Genomic DNA, 24,561 nt, shown 5'->3' with positions numbered 1-24,561 from the left:
AATGGCACCTTTTACTTTAGAGTCAGGCGCAGAGAGGGAGGTATAGTACAGCCTTACTAATTTTCTCCACTACTATACAAGACCAAATAATTCCCAACAGCACAGAGCAAATGGTGGTTGTGACAAAGAACGTCAGATAAAAAGATTGGAGAACTAAGGTTGGATCCAGGATCTGCCTTCCGTGGGCACTCACAGTAGGTGCCTCTGCCCAATATTCAGGGCTCCCCCCTTCTACCCCGCACCACAGTTCACCCCATTCAGCAGTGTCCCCTGACTCTCAGTGTACCATTTTCAGGGGGCTGGAGGGGCTACTGTGGGGAGGAGGGGGAAGTCCACTTCTGTCAGTGCAGCTGATCCATTGTAAATCTGGACCCAATTCCTAGTTAACAAACCTTCATGTTAGTTTCACAAAATATGCTCCAGCTTACGTGGTACACATATTTACTACTATCACTACAGCTGCTAATGTATATAAGTACTTTTTAATTATAGTCTATTGCATTAAGCCTCCCAACAACACTGTGAGATAGGTCACCATTATTCCCATTTTACAGATGGGAAACTAAACTATGAATTAGTGGCCTGTCTTGGGCCATGCAGTGAGTCTCATACAATCATTTTGGCTGTTTGCCAGTTTACATTGTGTGTATTAATGCATTTCTGCCTAGCTACCATGATTTGTAAATGAAACTAACCATGCCACAAAAATACCCCCTCTTCCTTAGTTTCCCTCTTCCTCCTTTCTGCTTCCCAGAAATTGTTTCCGTGTTGTCTCTTTGATTCTGCCCAGGCCCAGATGGACCTGCTGATAAAGCCCAACTGTCCAAAGACTAGAAAAACCTAAAACTTGATCTTCAAAAAGCCCCCATTGGATAAAGAATTGTTTGGCTTTTGATGAAGGTGTACATGACTCCTACCTGAAATAGGATAGGACTTGGCAGAACCACCATTTATAGGCAGGTCTGTGAAGAACAACGGGCTTGCTGAGGAATGATCAGTATCCACATAGCTATGACCCATTTCCTCTAGCACATAGCAGGATGCTTCTGACAGCTATCACAATCACAACAGGATAACACTGCCTCACTAATCAAGACCCTGTGCTATCTCTTGCTGCCAAAAAGATTTCTTTCCTCTTGCTAGCTTTTCAAATGCTCCAAAGCTTCAGGGTCCTGGTTACCAGGGAGCCATCACCTACTTCCACCCTGGCCCACAACAAGATGTCAAAGGAGGCTAGAGACTAAACCGTTCTGGCAACCGGGGAGAGCACTGGTGCAACATAATTGTACCCTCTTGGCTTCTGCAAGAAGCTGAACTGTTTCACTGTTCCACTCTCTCCTGCAATACGTGGTTTTTCTCTCCAGGTTCTCACTGAGGAAAGGCCACAAAATCCCAAGACCAACATTTCCTTCTAACAGATGCCATCATGTACCTTCCTGAGTACAAACTCAGGGAGGGGAGATGAGCACAGGGCTGGGCTGGGCTTGAGTTCAAATGTTCTGAAAGACATTCTATCAGCTTGAAAAATGAAAACAAAAAGATCAGCTAGAAAAAAAACAGTGAAGAGATTTCTAAACAGACAAATCCTGCTTCTTTCATACTTCACCCCAAACTACTGCCATTACGGTTAAGTCAACTAGCATGTCCTATATATGGGATCCTGTTAAAGGAAAGCAAGCATGTTTTTCTCCACACCAAGGAGCCCTTTCACACACCCCTTTAAGAACGTAAGAACATAGGAAGAGCCATGCTGGATCAGACCAAGGTCCATTTAGACCACCATTTTGTTCACAGTGGCCAACCGGCTCCCCACAGGAAACCCACAAGAAGGATATGAGTGCAATAGCACCCTCCTGCCCATGTTCCCCAGCAAGTGGTATACAAAGGCACACTGCCTCTGATACTGGAGGTAGCATATTGGAAGCTATCGACAGCCTTCTCCTCCAGGAATTTGTCTAACCCTGTTTTAAAGCCATCCAAACTGGTGGCCATCACTACATCTTGTGGTAGCGAATTCCATAATTTGACTATGTGCTGTGTGAAGTACTTCTTTTTCTCTGTCCTGAATCTCCCACCAATCAGCTTCAGGGGATAGCTCCAGGTTCCAGTATTAAGAGACAGGGAGAAAAATGTCTCCCTATCCGCATTCTCCACACCATGCATAATTTTAGAGACATCTGCCTCTCCTCAGCAGTGCCAAACAGCTGTGGCATCAAATTAGGTTAAAGGGCCCTTGGCAGAGTGCTGTCTGGTGTGTGTGTGTGTGGGGGAGTTCCTGTAATGGTGGGTCATCCTGGGGGCTTACCCCACAGCACCACAGCGGGGCCCACTGTGGATGCTTGTCATTTAACACACAATGCCTCCAAGGTCAGTTCAACATTTGGGGCATAGCTGAAGTTGGGAGCCAGGAAGAGGTGTTTGTTTGTTTGTTTGTTTGTTTGTTTGTTAAGAAATGAGGGTCTAGTGCAGGCATCCGCCTGACAGTGCCATGTGGTAGCACCGGGCCTACATCAAATACACTTCTCCAACATACCACCCCATAGTTCTGTGGAGAAAGGTGTTTTGCTGAGGAACACAGGAAGCTGCATTACATCAGGTCAGACTATTCATCCATCTCACCCATTATAGTTAAATCTGGATGGCAGCTGCGTTTTAGCACCTCAGGTAGGGATCTTTCTGCTACTGCAAGGGTGTCGAACCTCTTTCAGCCCAAGGGCCGAATTCCATTTCAGAGAAGCTCTTGGGAGCCACATTCCAGGGCCAAAGGCAAAAGGGGTGGGGCCAAAGATACCAACATATTTTAGCTTAAAGCTCTTATTGTCAGCAACTAAGCCTTGCAAAAGGCATTTCAACCTTTTAGAATGTGGAAAGAATGGCACAAAAGCTGGGTAGTCACAGAACAACTGGACATTTGGGGAAAGGGGGTGGAGCTAGGGAGGGGCTGTGGCCATCTGAGGAACCCCAGAGAGTCAAATTGGGATCTCAGGTAGGCTGGATTAGGTCCCGATGGCTGAGGTACTACACCCCTGTGTTACTGGATACTTTTAACTGGAGATGAACCTGGGACCTGCATGCAAAGCATGCACTCTGCCACTGAGCTAAGATCCCCCCCAGTCTCGACCCCTCCCAGTCTCAATCAGTCTTCTAATCAAACAATGCTGTGCAGTGATGATATAAAAGAAAGAGTCCCTACCACAGGGCAGTGTCATTATGCATTTATCCCACTGAAAGTGGTTCGAGGTAGGAAAAGCTATGAAAACTGTATTCATGTTGTCATAGGTGCAATTGTGTACATGCAGTGAAATAGATGCATGTGTGATCATCTCACTTAACAGTCTCCATGCAGTTTTCATGGGTCTATCCCCTGCCCAAAGTACTTAAGTGCTTTATGTCAAGGAAACATATTTCTTTCAGAGGGAATCAAAATTGTAGCTTGATCAAAAACCACCAGCTTTAATACTCAGAGCAACAAAGATCAGAAACAGCAGCAGGGCAAAAGCAGAGATAGCGTGCAGAACTAAGTAAAGAAGGCTATTATGCACTGCTCCCGGTAACACAGCAAAAATGTGTTACAGCTAGAATTCAGTGCAAATCTGAAAGCTGGCATTGTGGCAACTTCAGCCCCAACTAGGAACTTAAACAAAATGTTGCAGTGTAATACAGTCAGGGCCAGAAATATTGGAACAAGGATAACTGGTTTGGCAGTTGGCCTCTCTTCACCACCACATTGAAGTTGAAAGGAAACACACCCAGATGGGAGTGAAGTCAGGACTTTCAGCTGTAATTTAAGGGGTGTGACAAAAGTGGGGCACTAACCATTCAGGAAGTACAGCCAGTGGCATACACACACTCCCATCGTTGGTGGCTCATAAGTAATGGAATAAACCAACATCATTTCAAACTTAAGGATCACCTTTAATACCTGGATGAAAATCCTTTGCAGTCAATGACTGCCTGAAGTCTGGAACCCATGCACATGACCAAATGCTGAGTTTCCTCCCTCGAGATGCTTTGCCAGGCCTTTACTGCAGCTGCCTTCAGCTGCTGCTTGTTTGTGGGTCTTTGTGCCTTCAGTCTTGTCTTCAGTAAGTGAAAAGCATGCTCTTTTGGGTTGAGATCAGGTGACTGACTTGGCCATTGAAGAACATCCCACTTTGCCTTGAGAAATTCTTGGGTAGCTTTTGCTGTATGTTTTGGGTCATTATCTATCTGCAATATGAAGCGGTCCTATCAGTTTGGCAGCATTCGGCTGAATCTGAGCAGAAAGTATAGCCCTATACACTTCAGAATTCATCCTGCTGCTTTTCTCAGCAGTCAGGTCATCAATAAACACCAGTGACCTGGTTCCACTGGCAGCCATACATGCCCATGCCATAATGCTGCCTCCACCATGTTTTACAGATTATGTGGTATGCTTTGGATCATGAGCTGTTCCTTTCCTTCTCCATACTTTTCTCTTCCCATCATTCTGGTACAAGTTAATCTTGGTTTCATCAGTCCAAAGAATCTTATTCCAGAACTGGGCAGGCTTTTTTAGGTGTTTGCTGGCAAAGGCTAATCTGGCCTGTCTGTTCTTGAGTGTTACCAGTTTGCACCTTGTTGTGAAGCCTCTGTATTTACATTCATAAAGCCGTCTCTTGACTGTAGATGTTGACAATGACATGTCTACCTTCGCAAGAGAATTCTTGACCTGGCTAGATGTTGTGAAAGGGTTCCTCTTCACCATGAGCAGAATTCTGCGGTCATTCACTTTAGTTGTCTTCCATGGTCATAGAATAGTATAGTAGGGTTGGAAGGGGCCTACAAGGCCATCGAGTCCAACCCCCAGGTCTTCCAAGCCTTTTGCTGTTGCTGAGCTTGCCAGTTAATTCCTTCTTTTCAGGATGTTCCAAACTGTTGTGTTGGCAACTCCCAATGTTTTTGCTATCTCTCTGATGGGTTTATTTTGTTTCTTCAGCCTAATGATGGCCTCCTTCACTCACATGGACACCTATTTGGACCTCATGTGGGGAGTTCCAGTGAACAGCTACCAAATGCAAATGTGACACTCAGAACCACCTCCAGGCCTTTGATCTGCTTGTTTGGTCATGGGGTACCCAGGAAACAGGCCACACCTGGCCATGCAGCTGCTTGTCAGCCATTCGTTCCATTACTTATGAGCCACCAATGATGGGTGTGTGTGTATGCCACTGGCTGTCCTTCCTGAATGGTTAGTGCCCCACTTTTGTCCAACCCCTTGAATTACAGCTGAAAGTCCTGACTTCGCTCCCATCTGGGTGTTTCCTTTCAACTTCAGTGTGGTGGTGTACAGAGGCCAACTGCCAAAACAGTTATCCTTGTTCCAATATTTCTGGCCTTGACTGTATTTCCTCTTCTTTAGGATTCCTGCAAGTCACCCATGTCCTCCTCCTACTATAAGCTGTAAGGAGTTTAAGCAGGGCATTGTGGGCACTCAACATTCCTTGGCTACCAAGCATGCTCAGCTCTCACTGTGCCATTATTTTTGGTTTTTTGAAAATGTGTGTACTTCTACAAACCTTGGGAATTCCCTGAGACCGCTGGGTTTGGACTATCAGCAGAGGAAAAGAAGTCACCATAGCTTCTTTTCCCCACTCAGTGCATGCCGCTTGCACACCCACTGTTTCCCAAATTACCCTTGCTGCAACGAGGGTTGCCATGTTATCTGAACCCGGTGAGGTGCACAGCGGGGTTGATGTCCAAACCACTCAGAAACCCCTAGAACAAGCCATGGGTTGCAGGATGGTCTGGAAGCCTCCCCTCCCCCTCCACGCACCTTGCTGGGTTTGGACGACACAGCAAGCTGTGTGGCGGTGAGGGTAATTATGGAAATGGTGGGCGCATGAGCAGCATGCATGGGATGGGGAAAAGAAGCTACCGTGGCTTCTTTTTCCAGCTGATTGTCCGAACCTGGCCTCTGTCTTGTTCCTTGGTGTCTCCATTTTTTTCCCACTGTTTCCACTGAAGTTTTGTTCAACTTCTTCGAAGAAGTTAGTAAAGTGCACTAATATCCAAGCATTTCAATGTAATTTGATACATAGCATTAGAGACAGTAGAAATGTTAATTTTTAACACCATACATCTAGTGAATCTTTAGTAACAGCCTATACTTTTTTGAAATTCAGCATAAACAAAAGATGGTCAAAACCTTAAGACAAAAGATTTTTAAAAGCATAGTTAAAGGGAGAGAGAGCAGAAAAACGGCAGCATGAGCTGATCTACAAATCAGACTAAGAGACATTTCCTTCCATGAGTGAGGGAGAGCAAAATTTTAACAAACTCATTCCCCATTCTCCTGCAGTTGATAAGTAATCTCTGATCACACTTTGAATGTCAAAAACCAGAGCATGTTGAGTTGGCTGTTTTCCTGTCTTGAGTAGATAAAAAGAATTCAATTTTACTTATGATTTTGCTGTTTGTTTGTTCCTCTTCTCTCACTCAGCAATAGACTAGCTCATTAGGAAAAACCAGAAAGCTTTACAATTTGAGAAATAATGGGGAAGAAATATCTAGGCCATGCCAGTATAAAGGAAAACCATCTGTATTGGCAATTTTCTATTCTTTACCCTACTGCAGACTTTAAAAAATAAAATAAAACCGAGCAACAAACAAAATTACAAGATCCACAGTTGCTGTAGGACTGGAGAAAGCTAATTTGAGGCAATTTATTTTTTCCAGTCAATGGATCAAAATTGCATGGCAGCTTTAGAATTTATATAATTTTAGAGTCTGAAGTGATGTCAACTGAACCACTAATGCAAGATAGCATATGACATAAGTAGTCCTGATAGGTGCCTGTTGAGCCACTTCGTGAAAACCAACAAAAAAGCAGAGCCACAATTTATATAGGGAGCTGGGCCTATGGACTTTGCTGAATGCATCACCCAAAAGTAAACCACTGGAAAGGGAGAGGCTCCAGCACAAGGGACAGTTTCCCGATGCATTATGATGTTCGGGAGTACCCTGGCCATGCAGTTCCACTGCATGCTCAGGTCTTTTCCTGACAATGAAATTAAAAGCTCTGACTCTCATCACATGGAGCATATGTACATCACAACCCTACATGTATTCTTCAACAAGAAGTTCTAAGGCTGCAATCCTATGCAGCAGGGATGGGAACCTCCAGCCCATGGGCCAGATACAATCCACAGAGATTCCTTATCTAGCCCACCAACTTCTCCCCCAGACTTCAAATCCTCTTCCGGCAGGCGAAAGCTCATCTTCAGTCAGCAGGTGAATCGGAGAGAAGAGCTTTCCCTACTGAACACTGAAAAGGGCACTCTTTCTCAGCACTCAGCACTAAGCTCTTATCTCCCATCAGCTGCTGATCGAAGATAAGAGCTTTTCCCTGTTGGGGAAAGGGGATGCGGCCTGGAGAGGGAGCGGCTTAGTGATTCAGTCCTGTTTACTTCTGTGTAGTCTGAGCGCCGAAGAATTGATGCTTTCGAACTGTGGTGCTGGAGAAGACTCTTACGAGTCCCCTGGACTGCAAGGAGGTCAAATCAGTCAATCCTAAAGGACATCAACCCTGAGTGCTCATTGGAAGGACAGATACTGAAGCTGAACCTCAAAAAGTTTGGCCACTTAATGTTAAGAGAAAACTCACTGGAAAAGACCCTGATGCTGGGAAAGATTGAAGGCAAAAGGAGAAGGGGATGGCAGAGGATGAGATGGCTAGATAGCATCACCGATGCAATGAATATGAACTTGAGCACACTCCGGGAAAGAATGGAGGACAGGAAGACCTGGCGTGCTATGGTCCATGGGGTCACAAAGAGTCAGACACGACTTAACGACTGAACAACAACAACAAGGCTTAAAATGGGGAAGAATCACAATTGGTCATGCTCATTATGCCTTTGGCCATGCCCACAGAAGGAATGTGGAGCCCAAGACATTTCCTATATTGGAATTCGGACCTTGGGCTGAAAAAGGTTCTCCACCCCACTCTTACATGGGAGTAAGTTCCATTGAACTCAATGAGACTTCCCTCTGAGTATAGGATTGTGCTGTAAGACCTGTTAACTGAAGAAAGTTAACTTGGAATCCTCACGCAAGATGCCAGAGCAATTCAGTTAAGGATCCTAACAAGCTGTGGCGTTTAGCATGCACATTCCTGTTCTGCATCTTTGTTCTGTAGATCTTTTTCTCTAAGCCTTAGAGTCTAAGGCTTGTGAACATAATTTGCACATGAACCTTGTGAGGAAAGTTGCCTTTCAGAAAATGTTTATATATAACCTGGCTACCATAAGGCAGGCTACCCCAGTGTTATCTGAGGCCAGCTTGATGTCAATTTAAGATTAGCCTTTTTAGCTCCAGATTAATCTCCCCAAAACAATTTTGGACCCATCAGTCTCTGGAGATGGACCAAAACAGGCATGATATTAAATATCGGGATGCATTTAAAGTGACACCAATGGAAGCTTCACTCCTAGGGGAGATGTTCAGGGAATGGACCGGGAGAAGGTTAAACGCCCTCCCTCCATGTAACAATACAATCCTGCTATTGTTAAAATAAAAAAACCCAGCATTGTAGTGCTAAGTAACGGTTGTCAGTTTAAACCTCATCAACTAGTGATCTGTCCATAGCAAAGGAACTCTGTCAATTTCCCCCACCCCTAGAACACTCTCATCCTCCCCAACACAAAACACCCAACACTGAGGGTATGGAACAGCCACATTGGTGGGGCCCAACATCAACTGAGAGAGGCCTATAGTTTTCACAGAGATCACAAAGTCCTAAGCCACGCCAGACAAGAGGTCCTGGATGCTGAAGTCTCCCAGGACTACGAACCTGGGGATCTCCAACACTGCTCTCAAGACTACATCTGTTAGCTTTGGAAGGGAAACTGTTAGGCAGCAGTGGGTGATATACTGACAGAATCCCTATCCTTTCTCCAGCATCAAACATCATACATTTGAAATGCGCAAAGCTCCAGACTGTGTACCTGGAAAATGACACGGAATCACATTTGAGACCTCCGCTCCTGCTCCTATTGGGTCTACACTACTGCATCATCAAAAACCTTGATAGACACAACTGGAAACCTAAATTTCTCCCTCCCATCTGTGATACATGCTAAATTAACATACTCTTCCACGATCAGGTCCTGGAGAACAGATATTTTCCCATTCCCTGACCTGGCATTCAACAGCACCATTTTAAGACTAAATGGGGAGCCTGAAGGGGAGAAGGACCACAAGGAGATAGCCCAAAGCTGCATCTCATTCACCATATCTTCTTCTCGAACATACATATCAAATTATATAAAAAGCAAAACAAAAGGTAGCCGTGCTGGACCATGAGAAAAAAATCCCCAAACCACAGTTGGGCAATAACTTTATTAGTACCAACCAACATTCCACAAAATTGTGCAAGCTTTCGAATTCTTCAGAACTCTTCATCAGGCTAGGTGGTACAAAAAGCACCATTGAGTTCTGGAGAACTCACAAACCTGCACAGTTTTGTAGAATTTTTGTGGAAATTTGGTTGGTCCTAATAAAGGTATTGCTATGGATTTGGGGTATTAAATTATGCCACCAAGCCCTGCCCACCCCACCCCAGTGACATCACACACTGGCATTCAAACAGATAACACACAAAACAAACACATATACATAACGGAGTAGCCACATTCAGGTCTCATATATCTTGGATTAGGGATAAATAATTCCACAGTGGATGGTGGTATTTTAGGTAGGCAAGCCTAGGCAACTACAGAACGTTAACACTTTTCTGCACTTGGGATAGTGGTTATTAAGGGATCTGGAGGCAAACAGGTGCAACTTAAGGTGCAATCCTATGCATGTTTAGACAGAAAAAAGTCCTACAAATCCCAGCATGCCTGAGCCAGCATATTGGGAGTTGTAAGATGTGTAAGGTTGCAATCCTATGCTGTCTAAACATGCACAGGATTCCGCCCTTACACGTTACCATCAGCAAGCTTCCAAGGACCCAAACTCCAGCCAATTCAGAAATCTCTTCACCTTATAATTGCTTCATTTCGTGTCCAGTGGTTGAGGGTTATCTTAGTGCAGCGTTACATTAAACTAGGCTGGTGTTTGTCACATTCCCTCTTACTTAGCATTTTAGTTTGGAAAACCCAAGTTCTACCTTCTCTGAACTTCCTGTAAAGTTCTATACAGAAAGAAAAGAGCCCCTAAAGCAGCCTCCCCCAACCTGGTGCCTCCAGATGTGTGGGACTACAACTCCCAACATGGCTGGCTGGGGATGCTAGGAATTGTAGTCCAACACATCTGGAGGGCACCAGGTTGGAGACAGCTACTCTGAGGTGTATGATGAGATACTAGGATGAGAACTGTTTGCAAGGAGAAGTTATTTTTATCCAGAGTGCTGTTTATTTTCGTACCACCTATTTAGTACAAACACAATCCAACGAAGGTGTAAGAAATGTTCCTTATGTTCAAAGTGCAGCACTTCTAACATTAAGGACTGAAAGTGCTGCCAAACTGTATTGTTACATCTAGCAAAGATCTCTGCAAAATCTAACACTTGGCATGCTGAACATTTCCAAGCTACACAAACCTTTTAAAAAATAAGCCGTAAACATACACCTCTCAACTATCTCTGACGTATCCACACAGAAAGAGAAGCCCCAAAGAGCACATACCCAGTCCTCTCCTGCCTCCTTTTTAGGTCACCTTCAAACAAAACACAGGACCTTTCAAAGGACTGAATTTAACTCTCATCACCTTTGGCCCCGCTGCTCTAGGCATGCCTCATTTGTGTGACTACAGATATCAAACTGGTTGATCAAACCCAAAATCACTGTGCATTTAACAGATCAAGACTGAAGGCCGATTGAAGCCGGCTCTTCCAGAAAGAACAGCAGATTACCATATACATGCAGCTCCCTAGCAAGCACACAGCAAAACACAACCACATAGTGATTTCATTTCCACTAGGCAATCTGCCATCTCAACAGATTTGAGAATATATACTCATAATTTGTGTCAAAATACTGAAAATGCACAGCAGCAACAAAAAAGGCATTCCACGTCTCCAGCAAGAGCTAAAGAAAGACAACTGCCACCACTACCACCTAAATTCCCTATAACATAGGAAAACCACTGGAAGTATTTTTAGAGGAAGTGTCACTCAAGAAATAAAGTTTCAGAAACATTCTGCAGCTCAAAAGCAAGAATACCATAGTTTGCTCTGCCTATATTTAAATAACAGTGCTCTTGCATCCTGTCTTTTACTTGGCAAGGACCACATACTGTGACAGCTGGAAGGTTCACATCCTAATATATTGGCGTTTTACACACATACTGAGTGCATCAGAGTGTTGAACACTTGCACTTGGGAAGCCGCTTTGTTATTAGAAATTAAGCATGCCGAGTCATTTGTTCATATGACAATGCCAATTCCTGCTCAAACTCAATGGAATGTACTCTAATGCAGTTAAATGAAATTGTAAATGAAAACAGAACTGAAGCTACATTGCTGAGAATACACAATGTTTTAAGATCTGAGTAACTCTTATGATAAGACACCAAAAAATAAAATAAATGGAAGAATTCTAAGAGTTGCTTATGAGCTTCATGCACAAAATCAGCACGCAAGCAAAAAGGAAAGGAAAGGAACTAAGATAAATGAATGTCACATTTAGTCAAGCCTCCATTGCACAGCCTATGCAGTTGTGTGGTCTGAAGGCACATGATGCTCCAAGCTTGCTGAAGCTAAGCAAGTCTGGGTCTAGTTAGTACCTAGATGGGAAACAAACTAGGACCTTGCATATCCCACCCTGAATTCCCTTAAAGTGGTGAATAAGCAAAATAATAATGTAGTATTATGGCTCATAACAGCCCTACCATTCCATAGGATTGGGGACCCATTAGGGTTGTCTGCCCTTGGAGGTTGATGGATACAATTGGTTTCCTGATGCCTCCTTTGGATTTTTCTGCTATTAGGGCTGGTGGTTCTCATGACACTCTGATCAGTCTCTGGAATCTTGAGATATCTAGGAAGGTTGGCACAATCACTCCTAAACCCCTCTTTTGTTCTGGATACAGTCCATTCTTCTTGGTTTACTAAGGAGTTGGGGCAAAGGCTAGAGTGATAAAGGAAAACTCATGACAAATCTAACTAGGATCAGAACTCAAGACACATGGGGTTTGATCCAGATTTTCACTGGATCAACTACACTGGTGGAAGTGGACTTTCCTGCCCTTTATTCCCATGGCAGCCCCTTGAAATGCTACAGAGAGTCAGGAGATCCTGCTGAATGGGGAGAACTGTGGTGTGGGGGGGTATCCCCCAAAATCATGCAGAGGGACATTCCGTGAGTGGAGCCCTTCCTCTTGCAGATGGCAGATCCTGGATCCAACCCAACCAAAGCGATTCTGAAATGCCCATGACTACCTCTTATGCTGCTAGGGATACTTCTCAGGTTCTGCAACCTACAGATGTGGACAGGATGTGACTATGTAGTGGCGTCTCAGCTTCAGGTATTCCTGGAGGAAACTAGATCATTACCAATCTGGCTTCCAACCCAGGGCTGATGCCACCTTAGCTTCACCTGCTGGGTGAAGTATGTCAGGGGAAGGATAGGATTTAGGTGTTTTAGAGGGAGTTGCATCCCCCCCTTTAGAATCAGTTATGAGGTGGACATACTCATGGATGCCCAAGTAGTGGGTGGCTAGGAGAGGTTTTCAACATCATCAGCTGCATGCCTTCTTGGATAAGTCAGATTCCTGAGTTATGTTCTGACTGGATTATTATAATGCACACTATGTGTGGCTGCCTTTGAAAAGCTTCAGATGCTTCAATTGGTTCAGAATGCAGCAGCCAGACTATTGGTTAGTATAAGGCGTTCTGATCATACCATCCCAATGGTCTCTCAGCTGGACTGGCTGTTAATTTGCTTCTGGGCTCAATTAAAGTTCTGGTCTTAACCTTTAAGGTCCTAAATGGTCTGGGACTAGAATATCTTGGAGACTGCCTCTGTACATATAAACCTGCTCGGTGCTTTGTTGAAGCCCTATTGATTGTACTCTACCCATCTGAAATATTGGGGATGCAAGAGAGATGTTTTGACTGCAGCACCTAGACTGTGGAATTCACTCTCAAAAGAGGCCCACATGCTGTTTGCCTTTTGATTCGCAGCAAAAACTTGACTTTTTAAAGAAAGCCTTTGAATTAAATTAATTATATTGCTGTATGGCTTTGGCTGTTTGAATTTGTTAGATTTTTGAAAAGTATAAAAACAGTGTTTTTAAATCTTATTTTTGTGTACCACCTTGAAAGTCATTTACACAAAGGTAGGATATAAATGCTCTTAATACTATTACTACTAATAACTTAAAACCCTATTTAAATAAGTGGGCTTAGAGGTGCCTAACTTTGCTAGTATTACATTATTAATAGTTCTGGAACTAAACAGGGATAAGCAGATCTAACAAAGTTCAAAAAAAGAGCTGTATGCTTGATGTTAACCATGCGCTTAGCACAGAGTTGATTAAACACATAGCAAGAGCCAAATGACCTGCAAAGCACCGTTTGTGACATTCTTTGTAACTAAATACATTCTGTTTCAATGGTTGTAAAAGCTGTGCAATATACAAAGGAGACTTCACTGGCATAGCAAAGATCTCCATAAAAAAGGATTCAGAGCCCTGCTTTATGTATTACTTTGTCCCTATAAGAGATTGGGGTGGATCTAGATTTATGCTGCACTGATGGATGTGGACTGCCCTGTGCCCTCCTTCCCATGGCAGCTCCTCCAACCACCTCAAAATGCTACACAGATAGTCGGGGGACCCTGCTGAATCTGTAGTGTGTGTGGAGGTGGAATCCCCAAAAATTGGGTGGGGGACCTTGCACAAGTGGAGCGCTTCATCTCACAGAACGTAGATCCTAGATCCAACCCTTAGTCCTGCCCTCTGGAGCAGCAGGTAACTAGTCTTTGCCCTCTTCTATGTGATAGCCCTTCAGGTATTTGAAGAGTGCTATCATATCGCCACTTCCTCAGTCCTCTCTATCCCAGGCTAACCAGGTCCCTTCCTCTAACAGAAGGCAAATCCTGGGGGCTGTCCTTATAGGGGATTTGCTGTGAATTGGGAGCATTTTGAGGTTGTTGGTGGCAGATGACATCATGGCCAATCTGCAGCCACCCTGGAGATTTCCAGTGAAAAAGCTGGATTTTCTGAAACTACTTTTGCTCTGTTTTATTTCTTTAATTCAGGTTCCCCGTGTTTCTGGGGCTGCATGCTCCCAGCCTCTGCTTTTCCTTCAAAATGATAGCCCCGCCCAGGGGTGTGTCTTTCACCTGGCTGTGACCTCACTGAGCCTTTCCAGCCTTCAGAATTGCCCTGCACTCCCATTTCGCCAGTAATTAGCCTCTCTGATGATACACTTCTCTGATGTTTGCATTAGTTCGCTTCTCCACTGATGTGTTAAAGCACATCTCGGATATTGTGTCGAGTCGCTTCTTTGATGTTATGTAAAGTTGCTTCTCCGATCTGGCAAGGTCTCGGAAGCCTGTCATTGCAAGCAGGGAGAAAGTGCCCAGAGAAGGAGAAAGGCAGGGTGGATGGGTGGAAGTAATCACTCCACAACAGTTTGCTGTAATGGGACGAAATTGGGGGCGGGGCCTGCTCTCAGGGGGAGCCTTCGGATGCTACACTCGAGAACTGGGGATTTTGGCTTCTCAAGGCAAAAGTGCACACATTGGGGAACAGAATACGGTGAAATGGAGCGGGAGTAGATGCTCTCATAGGGAGCTTATTAGTTGCTCTCCATTCATAATAACGTAGTAGCAGGGGGGAGCCTGGACATGGGTAGGGAAACAAGCCTCTCTCATTGGTTGAGCAGCCCCTGCCAGTCTGAGGACGTTCAGTTCTATACCCCACACTCCACCTGGAAGTATGTTCCTTTCAAGCACTGTGTGACCTCTGAGAACTGGATTTTAAAGGTATGGTGCACTCGGCTTATCTTACTTCAAGTGTCCCTGATGGACCAAAGCCAATTCCAAGAAAATCTGGATAATACTCCAACGCACTTCTCATTCTGTTGTCATGAAGGTTCCCCCTCCCCGGATCCTACCCATCGTCTCCATGTAAGATGACATAGGTATACTGTATGCAGGATGTTACCAGTGTTTTTTTCTGCATAAACCTGCGTTATGGGCAAAAATCTTTAATTTTTCTGACAGCCCCCTTAACTATTGTTTTCAGAAGGCTGTGGGGGGCGGGGGATGATGATGATGAATGTATCCTTCCTACATTACTCAGTATATTATAGGAAAAATAAACTGATGAAGCTGCTTAAAGATCCCAACGTTAGTCAGTTCATCAGTGCAAAACTTTAAAAAAAAAAAGGCATGAGAAAACTGAATAGCAAATTAAGGCTGCAATCCTATACATCCTTATCTGGGAATAAGTCGTACTGAACTCAATAGGGCTTACTTTAGAGTAGACACATATAGAATTGCACTGCAAAATAACTAGCCCCTTCACTTCTTTCACTACTGGTCCTAACCATACTCCACTGGGGTTGTTGGAGGAAGATTGTAAGGCATTTTGTATACTGAAAAGTGCAACAGAAGTTATTGTTGATAGATGCAGCAAGCAAGATTTTTAAAAGTATTAATTTCTCATTGGTTTGTGATTCTGGGTATTAGAAACAAAATGAAAAAGGAAAATGATTCACTTACTTCCAGGACTGTCCATTGTTCTACAACAATTGCATCATAGCCTTGTATACTTTTGCTGTCTTCCACAGAAAGATCTTCAAAGATGAATATTCCATCAGTCATACTTTGGAAAGAATCTGTGAAGAAACAAATGATTTCTGTAAGATACAGAGTTATTTATCCTATGTTAGAGTACAGTTTTAAAGCATCAGTTCAGTATCACAATTCAAATTTCTTCTTACCACGTATACAAAATAATTCAGGGAGAGGGCTCTCCCACCCTGGAGGCATTCAAGATGAAGCTGGGCAGCCATCTGTCAGGGATGCTCTGACTTGGATTCCTGCATTGAGCAGGGGGTTGGGCTCGACGGTCTTATAGGCCCCTCCCAACCCTACTATTCTATGATTCTATGAGAGAATCAGACCCCAAGCCCCATTAAAATAAATGAGACTAATAGAACTAGTAGATTAACATATTTAATTATTTATTTATGCATTTCATTTGTACCCTCCCTTTCTACGCAGAAAAATGGCACACAAGGTGGCTTATGATTTCTCTAAGGCAACATTACCCTACTAGCAACTATGATGAGAGCTGCCCTTACCTGTATCGCCTATTTCCACATATGGTATCCGTGCATATGCAAGCTTTGTGGTGGACACTTCTAGAGCTCGGAGAATGAGGCATTCTTTCCTTCCCTTCCTCTTGACTAGTATTTCTGGCACCCAAGATGCAGGGATATGGTCTTGCTTGTTCAGTTCATTTGACAGCATGGAGGCATAATCATACACAGAAAGCATCCACCCAAGTGTTCCCTCCAGTATATACCTATCCAGACCCTAAGGTCATCTTCTGAGGTTCTTCTCTGGATGCCCCCACCGAATGAGGCAAGGTGGATAGGTACTAGAGAGTGAGAGTGAGGTGAGGTGGATGGGTACTAGAGAGTGAGCCTTTTCAGAAGTGGAACCCAAGTTGTGGAATGCTCTCCCCAGAGATGCTGACCCAGCATTTATATTGTAGCCTTTTTGGTGCCAGGTGAAGTTCTCCCAAGCTTTTTAGACCTTCAATTTAAGAATGTGTTAGTGCTTTTTAGATGCTTGCTCTACTGTTGTCGCCTGCTGTTGATTTTATTCTGTGGCTATTTTAAATTTGTTTTAGTGATTAACATTATATTTCATTGTTATAATCTTGAATTCTGTGGCTTTAGCCTCTATCTTGTTCTTCAGCTATCTTCAGCTGTTAGATGTTATACAATGGCAGTAAATACATTAATAAAATTCACAATGCATGCACATGCATCATGGGACTAAGTTTTTGACCCATGATGCATGTGCATGCATTGTACATTTTAGATTCTAAAAGCTGAATGGTCCCCTTCTGTCATCTGATAATGCTGGGTGGAGAATCTAAATGTCAGTGATTCCATACTAATATTGGAATGATGATCCCAGTTCCCCTCAACACAGTATGGAGGGAATGGGTGGCATTTAAGGTCCCATGAAACCAAGGTGGATGGGTCCCCAACCTCTACCTTGTGTTTGCCAGAGATGCTCCAGTCCTGAGCAAGATTGTGGAGATGGAGAATACCGAGTCACCAAGAAGATGATTTGGTGAGTGGGAAATTTTCCTTTTCTCTGATTATCTCTTCTTTTATTTCGTCTCCAAGCCTAAAGGTATGACTTCAATGTCCGATCTTTTGCTTCCAGAGTCCCAAGAAAGGGGGATGGCATTCTAGAGATATCAAGAATGTCTCACAGTTTAATGAACACTGGAGTCGTTTCCTCTGGGTATGAGTTGTGCTTTGGCTTCCTCTTTTTCTTGGAAGGCTCTAAGCCTGGAGCAACATTCCCACTGGGTATTTTCTTGGAAGTAGTAGATTCAATGGAATGTAGCTTTCAAAAGAACTTTTGTTTTAGGAGTTTGGTCAGCATCTTCAGACCTGAGCCCTCTCAGAAGTCTTATGCATCGCTTTGTCAGGTTCTTTAGAAGAAGGAAGACTGGGGTCAGAATTTCTCCAGTGCCCTGCATCAGAATTGTCAGGTTCTCCTGTGCCTGGAGTACTGGGCATTACTAGTCTGGATAGGGTTTTTTGGGAGGACATCCCTGTGCATTCTTACACAGTGTGGCTTTTGAGTACAGACTTCCCAATTTATTTTGCCTTCTTTGAACATTTTTTGAAAACTGCACAAACCATAAGCACATTAAAAAGATACGGTGACCATCAGTTTGGGCAACTTCGCCCCCACACTTTTAGAAATCCTCATGATGTGATACAACTCACAAAGACTGGGAGGTCCTCCCTGCCCACTCACAGGGGCAAGTGAATGAAAATGAAGCTGCCTATCATTGCAGAAGGGTTAACAAAAACCTGTAAATCCATGTGGTTACCTTCCACTATCACGTTACCGTATTATGAATTTTACTGTATGATACCTGTTCATGCAACAAATCTTAGTATTCTGACGTGTGGATGTCAAAGGAGCTCAGTTTTAAGAAATGTACAATAACATGCTCTTGAATGAGCCAGAAGCAGTCATCCAAAAATGTCAACAATGACAACAAAAGGTCTTTTTGCAGTATGCAACTCTGGAAGTTGCACATTAATCATGTCACCTATGTAACTTTCTCCTCTCCAGTAAGTCCCACTTTCTGAGTGGTTAACTTGCTTTCACTTATTACATAATTGGGGTGATTAAACATGTAAATTCCAGCACATTATATAGTTAAATCTCAGAAGCTAAATAATCAAGTGATGGTTCATTTGTTCTAATAAGTGGATCACATAACCAGCTATCCTATTAAACTGAAAACTGCTTCTGTTTTGCTCAAGCTTTGGTATAATTTTATTTTCTTTAACTTCACTAAGCTCATGTAAAAGGTTAATCCCCCCTCCTCCAAGAGAAAAGGTTCCATTATCACTGAATTTTTTATAAAGGTAAGATGCTCCCCCACTGTGCTCAAAAGGCTATTTTCACTTGGGTATATAAATATTTGATGCTCTTCTGCTGGGCAAAATGTCATTTTAATGTTCCTGCACATGATTTACAAGATGACTATGGGAAAAGATTTCTTATTCTATTATGACAGCTATACTAGTGGAAAGCAATGTCTCCCTGTGTTGTCTGTTTTCTTTGAACTATGAAACCTCATGCACAAAGCCTAACCTTTACATTATTGTTATTACCAAGTGAAAGATCACTGCCACGGATACAACACAGAAATATGCCCTGAGTATTTGCCTTTTGCTGATGTTCACCTCACAGCGTTGGGTTGCTTCACACACGATGAGTTTCGTACACTGGCAATGCCCTCGTGTGTGTCACCAGTTAGTAATGGGTTTCTACAACCTGTACATGTGGCAAAGCAAGCACATGAGCATTTGTCATGCATGACAGTGTATGTGTGTATTATACACATACACTGTCATGCATGACAAAATTTCCTGCATGTAAAATATATTTGTGTAGCAACATAACCATGTGCAGATTTTCCTCTTTATCTCAAAAGTTTAGAATGTTCAATCTAAGCTGCTTGGGCTCAGTATGTATACTCATTATGGACCAGTTCATTTCATGACGGCATTACTTAACATTAAAAGTTATGGCAAGTTTGACGAACGTCCAGTAAGATCTAGCTAATATTTAATTTTTAAGAGTTTTTTTTTTTAAAATGCTATTCCTCATTGTTCAATCTCTGAGTGAAATTTGGAAGGAAATTAGTAGTATTACAATTCTGTGATAATATAATTCCGTTTGGATTGAAGATTAAACTTAACTTTTCTCTATCGAATGTTGACCTTTAGATCATAGAATAGTAGGGGTGGAAGGGGCCTACAAGACCATCGAGTCCAACCCCCTGCTCAGTGCAGGAATCCAAGTCAGAGAATCCCTGACAGATTCATGTCCAGCCTCATCTTGAATGCCTCCAGTGTGGGACAGCCCACTACCTCCCTAGGTAATTGGTTCCATTGTTTTGCAACAGTTATGATGCTGCATTAGGTGCAACTATGCAAACTTCAATTTCTGCAACTGTGGGTAAAAAGGTCCCTTAGGACCTAGACCATTCTCCAGCAATGCATCCTACCCATTAGGAACACATTTTCTAACTTGTATTATACAAGTACTCTTCTGTTTATTCACAAAGTAAACGGTTATGCTCATTTTGCAACCTCCCTTCTGAAGGCACTTTAACTACAGAAACTGACATTAGGAAACTCCCACAGAGCCCCTGTTATATAAATGCACTTTTAATGTTTAAACAACAGAATAATACTTCTCATATGCTGCATTTGGGATATTAAGCAATATACTTATAAGGGTCCAGAAATAAAATGTTTGCCTTAGAAAAAAGGCCTAATTGGTCTGTATCAGGCCCACTGACTCATAGTTTTGAAACTGCAGTTTATACATATAAAATTAATGACCATTTGTTTCTAAGCAAGTTAGCTAGAAATTTATATGACCTGCCGAGAAACAAGAACAAAGCATTCCATCATATGCCCTTTAGAATTTTCTTAGCTATGGGATGAAAAAATTAAGACTGGCTATTAATTTCCCTATTTAATTTTAACAAGGATAAACTGATTTCATTGATAATTGTTATTTGCTGTGAGATTTCTGGCAGCAAGCAAAATAAAGCAGGAAACATTCTAGAAGCTGCCTTCACTCAACTTCGGTTTGGATCCAAAGACTCCCTGCATGATTGGAGGGTGCTTGTGCAGACATGTGTCACTGGTTCCTCCACCTGTAGCCACCTACACCCCAAACAGTTGCTCTGGATGGTCCCCTGATCCTCTGGAGCCTGGTTTCATGGGAGTGTAATGGAATGCAAATATTTTGGTGGGGGGTGGGTGGAGAAATCAATGGCACCTGTGCACAGGTTGAAGTGCCTTCCACTTACATGGTGGGATCCAAAAAACCTCACATTTCATGAATCCTAGTTCATGGATCCCAGATTTGATCCCAGTAAGTTGTTGAACTTTTATCAACTACGAAGCAACTTCCAAAACTTTTACCAATTTAATTTAATCTAAAAAGACACCAAGGAGCCTACACTCTGAGATCTGACACAGAGGAAACAACATAGAAAGGTAGGGGAATGGAGCAAGGGCAGACAGGGATGGGATATACAATTGTTTCAGTTACAGGTCCTTAGGATTAGCTACAGGTAAGGTTACAGTAGGACATAGGAACTACAGATTGTGTTGAAGGATTTGAAGAAAGGAAGAGAGGTAGCATCATACAGATGTTCTGGGAGGCAGTTCCAAGCATATGGGTAAACAAGGGAGAAAGGTGAGCATATATATCGCACACACACATGCATGCACGTACACACACTGGAGAGTGAAACTCTATTACCCAGCTCAGACATAATGGCAGCATCTGGCAGCAATTTGAGGGTTAGTTAACCCAAGAACAACCCATGGGTTAAATTGGGGTTGTTTAACTCACAAACCCAAACCTGTTTGGACATCACAGAAACAACCTAGAAATGCTGTATTTGTAGGTTGTTCTAAGAAACCGGAAGTGGCTCACACGTGCCTTACCTGTCGTGTGTGTCCCCACAACTGTGAGTTAATTAACCCACTAACTGCCACCAGACGCTGTTTCATCTGAACACGGCCAATGTTATATGATGAAGTGGGCTCTAGCCTTTGAAGGAGAATGCTTTACATAACTCTGTATTTAAGGTGTCACAAGAGACACTGTTGTTTTTGCTGCAATAGATTGACACAGGTATCTCACTGGAACAGGAGCACCGTTGGTCCTATCTTCAGCAAGGCTAGCATTAGATGCTAAGACAAAAATGTTGGGGTCAGGGCATGATATGAAGGCACATGATGCAGTAGTCCTGTTGAAGCTAAGCAGGTCTGCATCTAATAAGTGCCTGGATAGGAGGCTGGCTAGGATCCTCATGTACACTGCCTTGAGCATCCTAGAGGAAATACAAGACAAATAAAAGAAAACCTTTTATTTAAAAATTAAGAGAGAGCGATTGAGAGAGAGAGAGAGAGAGAGAGACAGACAGACAGACAGACAGACAGAGCAATGTTAAATAACTGTGCCCAGATTTTTAACTTTCAGGCCAAATTCTAAAATAGCCTTTTGTTTGAGTGAAGTCAAGTAAATTCAAGTGAAGGAAGCTTCTAGAATGTTTCTCACAATAACAATAATAAACATAGTATACAGAACAAATAATGAACTGCTATTTGGAAATATTAAGAGATATACTCTCAGAGCAATCCTATGGCAGGGTGGGGGGAATTACACGGTGATGGTACTGCCACTTTCTAAACCCTCCTGGCTCACTGGGGCAGGGCAGGAGCTTGGGTTTTTATTACTCTTTCACTCTACTATCTTTCTTTTTTCTCTCCCATTGTGATCTATACCCCACTTCCCACCTTCACTGCTGGCAGGGCATCTACGGCCACAGAGCTTTTCCTGGGCATATCGGGAAGGGGCCTCTGGCGGTGCAGGTGCCATTCCACCAGCAGACTTTGGCTAGCTTTAGAATTGCACCTTATGACTCTGAACGTGATTATTTCTGAGTAGTCAGAAGAATAAGCATGTTTGTGGTACGTAGCTCAACTAAAAAGCAAATGGATTGATATATAGATGAGACTGATGAAGCGTCACCCTCCATAGTACATGTGTTATAAGCCAAGATTTCTGTGTTCAGAACGAAAAACACAAAAAGGGCATCGCTCCCCTCCCAGAGCACATGACAGAATAGGTATAAGATGCGGGAGGATAGGAATTGCAGAATTAGAGTCTGTGGTTTACAGTCATAATTAGGGACAGGAAAATCCTATTATAAAGGTCATATTCTGGGGGCAGAGAGTGGAACAGCACCCTCCCGGTCATGTTCCCTACCAACTGGTGGCATACTACCTCTGATACTGGAGCTAGCATTTAGCCGTCAGGACTAGTAGCCATTGATAACCTCATCCTCTAGGAATTTGTCTAATCCCCTCTTAAAGCTATCCAAATTGATGGCCATCACTACATCTTGTGGTAGAAAATTCCAGTTTTAACTATGTGCTGTATGAAGAAGAATCTCCTTGTTATCTGTCCAGAATCAGCCACCAATCAGCTTTATGGGATTCTTTTCACTGGAAGGAGCAGCTCCTTTATATGAAACCTGTTTGTGGATGGAAATTCCACCTCCATTGAGGTGAATTTGGAAGCCTCCTGGCCCTGAATCTGTGTGTGTCTGTGTGCACACATGTGAGCGTGCATGCATACGCACATCCCAGGGACTCTGGATTGAGGTTTTTATATAGTCTAACTTATATTAAAATTTAAAACTGATCCATTTGCCATGAGAGCAGTGGTCTCCAAAACACTGAAGTAGTTTTACAGGAATTAAATTCAGCAGCTTGAAAATCCGTAAAGGTGCTGCTGCTTCAAAGACTGTTCCTGATTGACACCAACAAATAATTCACACTTAGTATGGCATGTAATTTCAAGGTGTAATTAGCAGAAAAAGATAATATTCCTTTTGCTGAGAACCTATCTGAAAGACAGGAAATTGAAGCTAGGGAATGAGGTGCTACTTAGGCACATCTGCCTCATTTCTTTGATTTCAGACTTTAAAAAAAGAGTTCCTATCACTTGTAAAATAACTAATATTCTCAAATTTTCAGTTCTGAACTACTTTTGTGCACTTCAACAGATACAGAGGAAGAGAAAATAACTGATCTTCATTTAAAGGGATTAAGATAAACCAGGTAAAAATCTTGCAGAAAAAGTCCATACCATTTACCATTCCAAGACTGAAGATGGCATTCACCAATGTGCTCCCTTTCCGGAAGTGATCTGTCATATGCTCCAGCCAATTGGCTTCTAAGCTGCAAATGCTCTGCCCATTACTGATGATTCTCACAGGAATTGTTGCAGTGTAGTACTGGCTAGATCTGTGTGAGGTCTTTGGTTTGTTGAAGACAGCGAAGATCTCAATTTCTAAACAAAAATACAATGTGATGAAATAGCAATAACTGAAAAAGCAGCAAACACAGTGCACTATCCATGTCTAGGGTATTGACTGATGGACTGCATTCCTATACCAACCAACAGCTAAAACAGTCAGCCTGAAGTAAAGCAACACATTAATAAGCACTATTAGCTGAGTTTTTCCCTATGTATAATGAAAACATTACTGGACCATTAACAAAAGCTGTTTTTCTACCTTGCTACAGAATTACCTTAAAAGAGGTGAACTAATAATTTCAGCCACAAAGCTTTCTTGCCATCTGAATCTGCATGACCAAATAAAGGAGGAAACAAGTTTATAAGTCATCCACAGAACATAGGGCTGGTAAACGTAGAACTCACTTGAGGATGAAAACCATGACTACATACCTTGTACAAAATACAGGCATGAATGATACACACTTAACAACAAGATGAAAGAATGTGGCGCAGCACCTAGATGCACCCTAAATACCTTCTTGCTGCTACTGGTGAACGCAACCATCCCTCTGGAACAACAGGTAAAGTTCTACAGAGTACATCTCTCACATAAATCCCCTCCATCCATCAGAGGATCCTTGCAGTTAAGGGCCACTCTGTTCTAAGAATACTGCATCTCTTTTTGCAATTCTGAGATGATTTCATGACCTCTCAGCTGTTCCAAGAGGTCTATGGTTCACAGAATTGTTACACAGCAAGCAGACTAGCTTGCAGCAGTTTCAGAAGTCCATAGCTTACACTTCCTTCCTTTGGTGTGATCAGAAGGATGTTCTCCCTTTGTAGCAGAGGGGAAGGGTTGTTTTAATGTATGCATCTAGACTGATGCCGTCTAGAACAACTGCTCAGACACCTTTAGTTTTAAAATACTAACATAATTTTATTAAACAAACTGCATGGTTATCTAGCCTAGCTTGCA

The 24,561-nt window shown here is 42.8% G+C and overlaps 1 protein-coding gene across 2 annotated transcripts in view; it reads right to left on the bottom strand.

The window, feature by feature from the left end:
• Nucleotides 1-24,561, bottom strand: part of RFTN1 (raftlin, lipid raft linker 1) — a 127,533-nt gene that overhangs the window by 14,563 nt on the left and 88,409 nt on the right. For both annotated transcript variants that reach the window (XM_084858422.1, XM_084858421.1), the window contains exons 6-7: nt 23,433-23,636; nt 15,696-15,811 (exon numbers count right to left, since the gene is read on the bottom strand). In XM_084858422.1, coding sequence (XP_084714548.1) covers nt 15,696-15,811; nt 23,433-23,636 — 320 coding nt within the window. The remainder of the gene's footprint in view (nt 1-15,695; nt 15,812-23,432; nt 23,637-24,561) is intronic.

Source organism: Heloderma suspectum, chromosome 5 (genome assembly GCF_057233095.1).
Source record: "Heloderma suspectum isolate Gila_16-S chromosome 5, 16-S_ref, whole genome shotgun sequence".
NCBI lineage: Eukaryota > Metazoa > Chordata > Lepidosauria > Squamata > Helodermatidae > Heloderma > Heloderma suspectum.
The sequence above is the reverse complement of the archived record's forward strand: the minus strand, read 5'-3'. Positions and strand labels throughout refer to the sequence as shown.